Below are 13749 nucleotides of genomic sequence, written 5' to 3' on the forward strand. Positions count from 1 at the left end.
ATTCTATACCTATAAATGTTATAAAGAACTTGGCTAAAATGGATCAACCAAAATAAATTCAATCTATTTCAGTGGCCAAATACACATTGCTGCAAGTAGAATGACTTTTTTTGTAACTGTTCGTAATGTACTCTCTCATTTTGAAAGTTCATAAACAAAGCTGTGTTTAAAGGCACAGGGGAAGGGTCAGCTTTGTATTAGAGACAGAAAGCTCCATTCTCACTAGCTAACAGAGTATTTCCTTGTTGTGTCTTTTGATGGCTACAGATTAAATGCTATGTGGGGGGGAAAAACTCATTTTAAACATTTTGCTTCAAAATGACACCCTTTAATGCTTTTTGCTTCTGGTGTTAAATTATCTTCTCATCTAAAAGGCAACAAACAACAACCCCCACCCCCACCCCTATGTTTGTAGATTAAGTACCTGTGCAGAGCTTTAACAGAGGTCTGGAAAGAAGAGGAAGTCTGCATGTAAGGCTTTTAAGAGTAGTTGCATTTTGCCTTTTTATCCTTCTGGGCTCTGTGGGACTTGTAAACTGAGGAGATTTACTGCTGCCCTTCTAAATGCTGCTTAGGAATTTCAGAAATTTGAACTCTTAATTCTAAAAGTCCTCAGGAGGGAAAAGGGTAGGGGAAAGTGATGGTCATAAGCTGAGCAGAACAAACTGCAGGATTTTCCAGAGTGGCTCTGCTGGTTATACTGGCAGATTGTCTTACTAAAATCAAATCGGTGAAACCCTTCCCAGGAAAACTCATGTTTGTGAACAATGTCTTCTTGCAATCTTGTTTTGATTTGAGTTTTGAGTTTCTTTCTGTGATTCTGGCTTCTATTGCTAAAATTTGGAAGATCCAGACTGGGAGGTCTGATTTGATGTAGTACATTGTAGAGATCCACTGATACATCAGTCTGATCTCAAATTGGTACCAACATAAAGAAAATTGTCTATATTGCATATTGGCCCAATGGGGCCGATAATTTGGCCAATAAGTGCCCATGTTGCATGCAGCTGCAGTGTAGCACGGAGCAGAACTGGCAGCGTGGAGAGCTGCCTTCTGGTGTGGTGAAAGGAGAGGGGGGAGGGAAGAGGTGTGCTGGGGCAGATCAACACCCCTGGGATGAGGGAGGGGGCAGGGGCAGGCGCTGTCCAGCCAAAGTAGGGGGGCATGGGACAGAGATGTGACTCCTGAAGTGGGGGCAGCTCCTGCTGCTGCTTGCACCCTGGGAGGGCGGGGGGGCATGTGCCCTCAGATCTGCGGGGCAGCGGGCTGCCCTGCGTGATGGAGCTGGCGCTGACCAGGGCTTTTCTTGCTGGGGGCTGCGCCAGAGCGGGCTCTGGAGACGCTGGATGAAGCTGTAGCCACCCCAGATTTCACCGAGCTCCATTCCCAGCCCTGTGCTACCACCCACAACAGCCCCGGCTTTTCCCGGCACTTGGGTAGAGGTGGGGCATTCAGCTGGGGCTGATCGGATATTGGATTGGTATTGGCTGATATGCCTCCTTAAATATAGACTATTGGTATAATCCCCCAAAATCTCTATCAGTGCACCCCTAGTGCATTGGGTTGAGTGTGGAGGCCTCCAACTTGAAGTGAAACGCTCACAAGAGTATCTCTGAATACTTCTGTCATGTACCAGGTATGATCAAGTAGTACTTACTACTGCATGGCCGTGTATTGCTCTCTGTGTCATCTACTCCCTGAATGAAAACTTGGCTCCGTTGTAGTCCATGGTCAAGCTCCCATTCACTTCAGTGGGATCAGGATTTCACTCTGTTTTTATTTTATTATTTTTCTTTTTGTGCATTGGCATTTTAGTACTTTCAGCCCCAGTGGTTCTCTTTGTCTTCCCTGTGTGTTGCACCTGGTAAATGACAGCCAGGCTGCATTGGTAAAGTGTCTGCGGAGGCAGTAGTTCTTAGTACATTGCTTGTTTAGATTGTGTGGGCTGCTGCATACCTCTTCTTCCCAGGGACAAAATTATGGGAAAGGGATGTAAGCAAGAGTTTCAGTTGGAATCCTGGATACAGCCTCTAAGAAGAGTTAAATGGCTGTATGTTGTACCATAGCCTTACTAGAGGTTCCTTTAAAAAAGGGGAAATGTCCTATATAAACTATGGGGCATTAACATATTACATAGATCAACCAAGATATTACATAGTTCACCAACATATTACATAGTTCAGACACCAAGAACAGTATGTTCTTGGTGACACTTGGTGTCATGACTTGATGATCTGCTAAGGTCCCTTCTGACCCTAGCATCTACGAATCTAAGAGAGAGACTTTTAAGAAGGGAAGGCAGGTGTATTTGTATTAGCATCTTCTGACACATGGGCATTCAGCCTGAGCCCCAATTCCTGTCTGGCAGGCTCCAACAGCTTCTGCATATGAAACAAGTTCTTCTCTTGGTTTCCAAATTAAGAGACCCACGTTCTAATCGGTGCTCACTATTCAGGAGCTGCTGCATACTGGTAAAACTTGTGCAACTGGAGAATTAGAAATAAGATATAAACCTGGCTATGGAGGAGAACATGGAAAAGGAGTATTTTTTAAACAACTTTATTACATTCAAGTGTTTAGAATCAGTAAACGATTTTTTTGTTCAAGGACAACAGATTTTAAATATGAAGCATAGCCTTTTAAAATTATATGAATAAATAGTTGGATAAAATGGCAGATACCCTGCAACTAATGTCCTAGATTTATCTTTTTTTAGTATATAAATATTGGTTAATTTTAATGATAGAATCATGTATTTTACTTGCATAATCTTGGTGCCCTTTAGCTGAAATTGACAGGTTTTTTAAACTAAACTAAAAAAAATTCCCTGTCATAAAATAAAATATGTAGTATTTTTATATCTACAGATTTTAATTTTTCAGAACTGCATTAACATCTGTTGTATTCAGTGTTTCTCATGCACCATTTCTGATTTTATTACAGCGGATATTCAACTCCTTTGTGTACACAGAAAAAATCTCAAATGGAGAAAGTGAAGTTCAGCAGGTAAGCAATAGCAGAATGCAAGAAAATCCCTTTACCTAGCCGCTCCCACTCCCTGGATAGCATTTTAAAGAGACACAGTTAATTTTAAAATCTCAGTCCTGTCTGAATTAGTCTTACTCCCTAGTCCTGCATGCAACACTTAAGGAAACAACTACTGAAAATAGAGACTATTTCAGTTGTTTTGTTTATTTGGCGGTCTCCCTTTCCCCTGAATGGGAAGGAAGTTTGCTTTATTCTTTATTTGGGTTTTTTTTCACAGAAACGAGAGAAAATCTTTTCTGGTATAGGCAGTACTCGGAGATGGGTGCAGTACTTGATGCTGCCTTTTTTGTAAATTGACAGTGTCCTTTTAAATTATTTTTACGGTAGGTGCATGTTGACTGATCACCAACACATTGGCATTATGTATACAACATTGCAAATGTATGGGTTTTCATGTTTAATCTCTGCCAAAATTTATATACTTTATGTGCAAGTATATAGTTGGGTTACAGCTGATAGCAGCTTTCAAATACTAATCAATTTCTTTAAAAGAATATATTTGAAAATGTGTTTGTGGTAAAACCCTAACATCAAATCTTCTGTTGAATATAAATATAAAAATTAGAAATAAACAACATTGGTTATTTCTTTTTTAATCTATTAAGGGGTATTAAACAGTTACTGTATTTAGAATCAGATTAATTAGAAAATACTAAATTTCTAGCTATGCTTTTAATTTGTTAAAGTCCATCTTCATGCTGCATGTGATCGATTTTGTTAGTGACAAGCATTGCCTTATAAAGACCTGGCTTTTGATTCCAGTTAAAGACACTGACTTGACCTTGAGCAAGTAACATGAGCTCCATCAAACTAGTTTTAATGTTCAGTAAAAAACAAAACTGGCTCAGAACAGAGTTTTCCCAGAGGAAGAATTAATTGTCTTCAAAGCTTGCAAGTAATTTTTAACTTGGTGTCTGAACCAATGCTGTACTCTTTCAGGAGCATTTGACTACATTGCATAAGCTTATTCATTTGCATTTGGTATGCAGATAAGCAAAATAATATTCCAAGTAATACTAGTTTTAAACTACAAAAAACAATTGGCCATGATTTGCTCTCCAGGGGAAAAAGTGAAAGAGATGGGGCCACTTAAAATTCTGGCTACGGTCAGTAAACTCTGGGCAAGTTTGGCTTTGGAATTAATTGTCAAGTTCTTCTCTGCCAGTGCATTAGCTTTGGATAGGGTTATGGTATTGTAGGACCATAGGATCGTAGGAAAGTAGGATTGGAAGGGACCAGGCCCAGCTCAAGGCAGGTTCTACCATGACTGAACCATCCTAGCCAAGTGTCTACTCATCCTGCTCTTGAAAATGTCCAAGGATGGAGATTCCCCAGTTTCTCTAGATAGCCTGTTCCATCCTCATAGTCAGAAAGTTCCTCCTAATCTCCAGCCTAAATTTCCTCTGCTTCAATTTGAGGCCATTGCTTCTAGTGCTGTCTCCTTAAGCCACTGAGAAAAGCCCATCTCTGTCTTCTCTATAATCGCCCTTTGGATATTGGAAGACTGTTCTCCCCTCAATCTTCTCTCCAGATGAAATAACTGTAGTTCTTTCAGCCTTTCTTTATAGGACTTGCTTCTCAGGTCCCTACTCATTTTTGTTACTCTGTGCTAACTCTTTCCAATCTGTCCACATCCTTGAAGTGAGGGCCCCAAAACTAGACACAGTGCTCCAGTCTCACCAGCGCTATATAGAGCTGCAGAATCACTTCCCTTAATTTGCAAGTGACAGTCCTGTTAATACTACCCAGTATGCTCTGGGCTTTCTTTTCAACAAGAACATATTGCTCATGTTCAATTTATGGTCTGCTCCCAGGTCATTATCTGCACTATTGCAGCCTAGTCAGTCCTAGTCTGCATTTGTGCATACAGTTATTCTGTCCCCATATGCAAGACTTTGCACTTGTCCTTGTTGAATCTCATCTGACTGATTGCTGACCATTTCTCCTATTCAGTGCATTCTGGATCTAAGTCTTAACCTCCAGAGTATCTGCAGCTCCACCCAGTGTGGTATCATTTGAAAATTTGCCAAGTGTGTGCCCAACCCCATCATCCAAATCATTAAGGGGGGAGAGGGGGAGTGCACAGCTAAATGCAGGGCGGTGGCAGCCACTGCATGCGAGCTTTCTTTGGCCCCCACGTCTTGCCGGCTGGGTGGTGTGTGGCGGTGCTCTGTTCTGCCTGCACACACACACCCCCTAGGGCCTTCTCAAGTACCCCCGGGGCTACACATACCCCCAGTTGACAACTCTTGTATTAAGCAATACTGGATTTAGGACAGACCCCTGAGGAACCCCACTTGATGCCTCCTCCCAATTAGATATTGCTACTCATTGAGGAGAGTAGAGAAGCTATGCAGAAGACAAAAAAAGAATAATCCTAGAATTGTTAGGCACTTTTAAAAATACTCAATTGTAAGAACCCTCTTCTATGCTTGAGCTAACTTTTAAGGTAGGATAATATATTGGCACACAGTTTTTTTGCCAGTATGATTAGTGATTCAGGATTACAAATTGACTTTCAGATTAAAACCCCCACACTTTGAAAAGTGTCTCATATAACTTGAAACTCTTACAACTGAAAATAGATGGATATTATATAATACAACATGCTCTATAGGGATTTTTTCTGTCCTCTGTCATTCAAGGGTTAGATTGTATATGTTCGAGCCTGATCAACAATTATGAACATCTATCTTTTCATGAAATATATTAATCTCTTTTCCACAATATTTCATAGCAGTTGGCTCCAAAAATTAAATGAATGTTATAAAAACAGAATTCCATTTTTGTTGGTGAATGTTTGCCCTTCCTTTAAATGGAGAATCCAGCTATTCTTGTAATGTAAGATGGGATCAATATGATAGGCGGACTTTCTTTTTTACTACTTGTAATTATTCTATACACTTTGTGTATCACCAAAGTTATCTCTCCATTTTTGGCCCTCAACTAAATTGTGCGTAAGACTTTTCATGCCTCTAACAATGTCCCTCATATTCACTAGACTGATATGGCTTTACCCTTTTTGTGTTGAAAGGACCAGAAATGAGCTCAGTAATGAGGATAGGGAATATGCTGTCATTTGACATGATGGCCATTATATTATTTTAAGTACTATTCTCTTTTCCCTAATATCAGTGCTGATTTTTTTTTTATGAATTTTTGAGTTCAGAATGTAGGGCTTTGAGCTGTTCCTCATTATATAATGTGCTAAGTGCAGGGTGGGTTTTAGCTGAAGTGGTTCCAGATAATTGAGAACCCACTTATATGTTTGAGTACTTCTGATTTTTCTCGTACATTATCATGCATTTGTCTAAAGTAAACCTCATTGTTGCCTAGTTCCCTAATTGTGATTTATTTTCCTGTTTTTCTTCGGTGAAACACATTGTAAAGTAAATAAAGTAAGGTAAAATAAAACCCTTTTTGTTAATATTAGAACTTAGGAAATCCATTTGTTCTAAGTAAAACTATAATTTTCTATCCTAAGCCACCTGACTATTTCTCTTTCTAAAATGTAATTGCTCTACTACTAGCAGCATTGCCAGAGAAACCATGGAAACTGTGGAGGAAACAAAATAATTCCCAAGCAAGACCCAAGGACGTTTTCTAGTGTAGTTAGCTCAGTGGTATTGTAAGCACCAAGGTGTATTGTCTTCTTTTTTTTTAATTAGAAATGCAGTGTACTTGGCTCAGCTGCATCCATTCCTATCATGTACCCATATATTATGCAAGCATCCAGAATGCAAAAGTTCTTGCTACTGTTCCATAATAGTACAAGAAAATGAAAATATTTGTCTATGGGGGCACATAGAAAGGTTCAGTGATACTTATACTGTGCACAAAAATCTCTTGTAATGATATTAAACCTAATGTAATGAGGAGTAGCAACTGTCTGCATCGTTAATTGTCTAGAATTATCAGGAATGCTGCCAGTCATATTACCCCAACATTTTCCTTGAAGGCAATGGACTTAATTTGTTGTGTAAGCTGCCCAAAATTGGAGGGGGAGGAGAATGAGAAACATTTGCTTTCCTCCCATTGAAGGTGGGAGGGGGAGGGAAGGCAAGAAAAACTTTATCCTTCCAAAGTACAAATGATGGTAGGTAATTTTTTGTAAAATCATATGGATGTTAGAACACAATAATGCATTGAAAGAGGTGAAGTTAAATAAATGTGTTTTGAAATTTAGGGTATTTTAATATGCTGGAGGTACAATAGCATGAATAGAAGTGTTTTATGAAATGCAGTGTATAGGTCATTTTTCTTTTGTCTAGTGTGTCTGTGGAAGCAGAGTGATCTATTTTTGGCATTTCTGAATGATTACAGGAAAGTGACCATCTGTTCAAAATCCAGAAAAGTTGGATGATGCTGTTTCATCCAGTTAAAATAAATAACAAGTTTATTTTTATACAGACCAAGCTTATGAAAAAGAGAGAAGTAGCTTTGTTTTGCACTAAGTTTTCAGGTACCCAAATTAGGATACCATATTAGGGGCTCCTTTTTTTCAGAAGCTGCTCAGCTTTCATTCCTCTGAGATTCAAGCCACAAGGTGTCTTAAGTTGAGCATCCAAAATTTGAAAGCCATTAACAATAATTAGTTAGTTTGAAAATATATACCCTGTTTTTTAGAGTAACAAAAAGAATTTGGTTTATTGTAAAAGCCAATGTAAGGAGACTTATTTCTATGTAAACATGGTCAATGGTGCACTATGACCAAAATGGGGCAATTGTCAACGTAGCTTTTAAGATTTAGATCTTAAACTGTCTTGACATTTTTAAAGAAGGGTTTGGTGGCTTTAAGTTAAATGTAGAGTAATAATTTTTTGCAACCATTTCTGGGTGGTTTGCAAACAACAAAAAAGGCATGCAGGACAAGTTATGCATATCAGATGGCTTTTGAAAGTAAATCCCATTTTTGGAAAAATTCAGAATCTCAATTGGAACTTCTTTAAAGCCTTCACTAAAAAAAAAAAATAGGCATTTGCTTATACCCTGGTCACGGATGTGCACATTAACTCTAAGGAGATATAAGTAAATGTCTAAACACTGTAGGTAGTGTGATGAATTCTTAACTGTCAGAGATGAAAAATGAGACCCAATAGAGAAGAATTACTATGTGTTAAAAGCTCAGCATTGAAGTGGTAGAAGAAAAATTAAGCACTTCTATTTGGTTAATAACTAGATCTTTTAGTTCTAATGAATCGCAAGGAATATAACTGGAATTTTAGGAGCACGAGCAATACATCCAACTGGATCATCTTGAACACATGCATACAAAATGTAAGCAAATTAAATCCTCTATCCCTCATTCAGTTTTTGTCATTCATTAACATTTTCTTACCAAGTGATACCCTAAGGCAATTAATTACAGTTTTAAGTCAACCGGGAATTTTTCTGGCAGGCCATTGAATTGTTATTAAAAAAATGAACTGAGTAAATAATGACTTCCAACAAATTGAGAAAGTGAAAAGCTACAGCTGTTGGCCTTAAGGGCCAACAATTAATATGCTCAGCTTTCTTCATGCCACACAAAGAGTGGTTTTTAAGTTTTAAACTTTGAACCATTTGTGTTCTTAAAATATAGAGATGTCTGTACCTTTTTCCTCTTTGAAAACAGACCAAGTATATACATAGTAATTGAGGGATGTAGTCTGAGTGACATCCCTGTAAATGAAGTTTGAATCTAAAGAAGGTGGTAAGAAGTTCTGAAATGAGTGGCTTGTATAGCAATTTATACAGGCAGTGTGGCAGATAGGTGGATTTGGGATAAGAGAGGTGGGTATATTCAGATTTTAGGAAATGAAAGAGAATGAGATTCTAGAATCCAAGGTGGTACAGTTTTAACTGAGATTTGTTTAATTAGTTTAATATATGATCATGTCTGCATAAAAAATTATTAGAGAAGTTAGTGAAATATAGTTAAGGTTTGAATTAAAAGTGTAACAGCTATTCTGCTCCTATTCCTGTTTGGACACTCTTATTCCATAGTACAAGTACCACTGTGTGGATTAGGATAAAGCTGTCCAACTGGTGGCCTGCAGCCTGCCATCCACCCTCCAAGGGATTAACTTGCAGCGCCCAGGCTGCTGCTCAGCTACCTCTCCCCTCCATGGCTCCTGCTGCTGTGGCATCCAGGGTCTCTAGGCTTCTCAGTCCTCCAGCTCCTGCTTCTTGCCCCCTGGAAGTGGTGTGCCAGTTGGAGAGCCAGGCTGTGTGCCCATAGCCAGGCAGGAGGCTGTTCTGCTTGCATAGCAGAGAGGAGTTGGGCCGCTTGTATTGCTTGCACAGTTTGGAAGTGGGGGTAGTAAGATGTTCTGTATTTGCATTGCCCCATCCAAATACAAATCCTCTTTTTTTTTTTTTAATTCATCCTCTCCTTGCCCTGAACGACCCGATAAATTGGGTTGAGAAAAGTCAGAACTTTTTATTTCAACATTATCAGGAAAATTGTCAAAACAAATAAAATATTTCAGATTTTTCAGCATGAAACATTCTGACATTTTGGACAATTATTTTTATTTTCATTCTACAAAAAAAAAAGTAAGCTTGTGTAAGGATAAAATTAAACCTGTGAAATGAAGCAAAACCTTTTCCTTTTGGATAAAACAGACAAAGAAAAATTGATCTAAGAAAACCAAAGAAAAAAATGTTTCAGGTTGATGCAAAACACATTCCTTCCTCCCTATTCTCCTTTAGCTTCCACCTAAAAACTAATCTGGATAGTGATTGCCCATTGGGAATGCTAGGGTAAAATAGGCTTTACACTGCTGTTGCTTCTGGTTTCAGAGCTTGGCAAATTCCATGAATTTCATGGCATTTATAGTTACGATGTTTAGTGAAATTGTGATCTTGCACAACTGGGAGGAGCTCTTAGTGCTTTTTCCTATAAAGTAGGAAAAAAGCTGTATTAAGTGTGTAACTTTGTAAATTACACAAGTACATCTGGTTGGGAAGGATTTCCTAGGACATTGTTGCAGAGGTCACGGATACAGGCATTTTCCGTGCGTGCATTATTGAAGTAGCAGTAGCATTTTTACAGGTAGCAACTTGCATCAGTTGACTTCTGAGAGGGGTCAGAAAGTGTCACTGTTGTATAAACATGCTGCTATGTCAGACCTACCATCGCACTAAGCTCTTGGGAAGGTGTTGGCATTGTATTCTGTGGAAACTAACAGCTGATAGATAGCAGACATTCCCCAAATCTTCTATTTGCAATCCAGCCTGTCATCAGATAGGGCAGGAGTAGCCTTCCTAAATCCAGCTGTGAGTTAAGAAATGGTGTCAGATACAACTTGGCAAGGGAACATACAAAATAGTTACTGAGGGAGACATAATTAAATTGTTGTGGTTGTATTTAAATACTTTGGTTTCTCTTATTTGAATTCTTGTGAGAACTGCTTTTTTCACAAGAGTTGAAAATGAGGTATTGTCTTTAACATCCAGCATTTTTTCAAGAGAGGGCAGAAATAAGGAATAAATGGCATTGATGGATTCAGATTTGTAGCACAGTTATCTCTCTTGACCTTTTTTGACTTCATATTCCATGAAATGGGGGGGGGGTGTTGTGCGTGGCTTCCCGCATTCCAAATACATTTACTGTGTGACAAGACAGGATATGAGCCTTAGTTTGAAAGATTTAGTAAAGGATACAAATGCTGTGCTGCCCCCAACAAAAGCAACTTGGATACTGAGTGACTCTCCTGGACCTTGAGCAAACTAGGTTTTTGGGGTTTTAGGGTTTTTTTTTCAGAGACCCAATGTCCAGTTTAGGTCATGTTGGCTAGTGCGAGACAAAAGATGATAAAATAACATGTACCCACCAAATAAAAATCCCAGGTTATCGCTAGCTTATGCTTTCTTCATTAGATTTTTAGATTATGGATTCTTTGTGAGTAGGTTCTTGCACTGCATCCCAACTAGAGCCTGGCAGTGCTGGGCCTTGCATCTGGGAGTTCCTTCATCACTACTAGTCTTTCATTTGCTGCTTTTACCTGCAGCTGTTTGGCTTTCATAACCCTTTGGATTCTCAGGAGGATAGCAGTTATCCTATTGGAATATAAAACTCCTTCTTTAAGGCTGCTCCAGGGCCAGCCTCTTTGGCTTCATCTTTCTCTATCAGTTGCCAAACAATGCAATTAAGGCTTCCCTTTCAAAATGTCTCTGGCTGCTTCCTAACTTCTCCAAGTTTTCCTTTACAGGTAAATTTACATTCTTGTAAAGATAAATTTACATTCTAGCTTCATGAGCTATGGGTTAGTTGCACTTATCTAGATCTGTGTTTCTCCCTTCCTCCACCCAATTATAAGACAAGCACCCTTTTACAGGCACTAATCATGTACTTGATACTTTGGCTTTTCCCCCAGGGTGAATACTTGATGCAAGCATGTTATTAATTATATTAAAGAGCAGCTTTGCAGTCTCACTAATGATACAAGAAATAAAGGATTCCTTCTCACTGCAAATCTTTAAATTTAGAATAGGTATCTCTCTAAAAGATCTGCTATAGTTCAGCCAGAAGGAATGGGCTGGATTTGGAAAGTTATGGAAGAGATTGTGACTTGTAGGTTAGACTACATTAACATAATAGTTCCTTTTGGCCTGAAATGCCAAGTGTCAGTGAAAGAGATTAAAAAATGAATGCCACTATCACTGACGTAGGACAGATCACATAACTCATAAAACCACATCCCCTCAGTAAGAAGAATTGTATTGTTAGATGCCATCCATTTCCTTTTGGTGCCTTGTATGAAGGTTGCATGTCCACATGACCTGACCTTTAAATACTGTCAGTCAGTGTCTAACCTTACCCGGCTGAAAACAAACAAACAAACGTGGGTGAAACCAAATGTCTCTTTCCATACTGATGTTTTTAAAAGCAATAGGGACCTTTTGTTAGAGATCCCTTATCTGTGCTAAAAGATCCAGGCCTTCCTTTAATACCCAAGCTGTTCTTCATGGGACTGCCAGTAGAAAAAAAGCCTCGGATTTGTGCATTTTTTGTCTTTTACAACAGCACATGCCATGCATTCAAATACATGTTAGGTAGAATTTTGCAATGGCAGGTTGATTCCCTTCCTTCTTCCTCTCCCTTCCCCCCCCACCCCCGAATGCTAGACAAAGCCTTTAAAATTATTTTAAGAAAAGGCAGAAGCATAAATTAAAAGCATTATTGGTGAAGTTATTGGATTATGGACTGTCCTTACTGAGCAACAGAACACATATTCCATATGGTCTGCAAAGTGAACAGTGTTTAGCTTGTCAGCCCTTATTAATAATGGTCCAAGCAATACCATTTTTCTTTATTGATTTGTAAAAGGATAACTACTGATAAGTGTATTGTACACAGCCCTCTGCCATTTTAATTAGAGACTGGTATAATGTCAGTCTGAAGGCTATGGCTGTCCTTCACATCAGCTTAATTTGTGGATTTTAGTAAGAATGATATCTCTGTCTTGTCTAGTGGAAGTTGAATATTTGGGTATTATAATTAACTATGACATTGTACCTTGCTCAGTCTTTATAGCTATGACAGGGGGATATGTTCCCAAGAGTACCAAAATATAATGTTTGTAGGGTACATTGAGATTCTCTGGTAAAAGACACTTTCTTGTATGGTTTCATTTTAGGTTATTCCCAGAGAGGTTTCAAGGGGGTGAGTGTAGGCATCTCTTGAACCACCAGAAGTGGCTTTCCTAGAGTGAGTGTTGGGCTGAAATTACCAGTACTGAGAGATGGAAATCCTCAAGTGTCTCTTGAACAAACAGCTAGTTGTGCGAAGGGACAGGTGTTGGATCTTAAACCAGTTAGTAAAGCATGCATTATCGCTGTCATCCGGAGACTGAGGCTCACTTGAGTCTTTAATAACATCCATTTATAATTAATCCATGGTGGTTTTGATTTTGAAGCTCTTACTCAGAGACCGCTCTCCTGTGGCTCCAGTGTACTGTTCTGGGTATGGAGAGCAGCAGTGAGTCCTTTAAGAATGAACTGGATAGGGGAAGCTATTGTAGAGCACGAGGCTTCCTGGACCCCTACTGTATCTTAAAGGTCGCACGGAGCATGTATGAGAGTGTGTTGCACTAACTTCTTATGACTTGCAAAAGGAATTTGAAAAGTAAATCTTAGCCAAACTTTTCAACATACACGTGAAACTTTCCTAGAAGCTTATCTGTTAATCCCCTGCTGTAATTCTGTTATAGCATCCATGCTTGTCAAGTTCACTGATGCATAATTTAAATAGAGTCTGTATAACATTAAAAATTCCTTAGCTTATAAGATACAGCCATAAATTAAATGTGTTCTGTAGCTTTCCTTTCCTTTTGTCCCCCCAAAAAGAAAACTTCAGAGATGTAAATCTTAGAGGTAAAAGGAGCTTTAAAAAGCCCTGGGGAAATATGCAAATAAGCAAAATATCTCTGGGAAAATTAAAGAGAAAATCACTGATGTGGTGATGAAACGTTGTCAGTAGAGGTAGTGCCAGCTGAAATGCATTACACATGGGCAACACTGTTATAGAAACAGGTGGTGTTGTCTAACCTGCCTGGTAACTAAATTATACACATTGGCTGTCTGAAAGAAATAGACCTAAACTGGTGACGGTGACTGTCACCCGAGAGCATCAATTTCCATTTCATGGCAACTGTTCAAGGTTTTGAAAACTATATTTGTTCTGCATTGGAACAAGAAACAAACTTTTTTTTTTTT

The 13749-nt window shown here is 38.8% G+C and overlaps 1 protein-coding gene across 2 annotated transcripts in view; it reads left to right on the top strand.

Annotated features, from left to right (window-relative positions):
* The window catches only part of CACHD1 (cache domain containing 1), a 180066-nt gene that overhangs the window by 67498 nt on the left and 98819 nt on the right, over positions 1–13749 (top strand). For both annotated transcript variants that reach the window (XM_019531574.1, XM_019531575.1), the window contains exon 2: positions 2944–3006. In XM_019531574.1, coding sequence (XP_019387119.1) covers positions 2944–3006 — 63 coding nt within the window. The remainder of the gene's footprint in view (positions 1–2943; positions 3007–13749) is intronic.

The sequence above is a fragment of the Crocodylus porosus genome, unplaced genomic scaffold (assembly GCF_001723895.1).
Source record: "Crocodylus porosus isolate Cpor-Errol unplaced genomic scaffold, CroPor_comp1, whole genome shotgun sequence".
Classification (NCBI taxonomy): Eukaryota; Metazoa; Chordata; order Crocodylia; family Crocodylidae; genus Crocodylus; species Crocodylus porosus.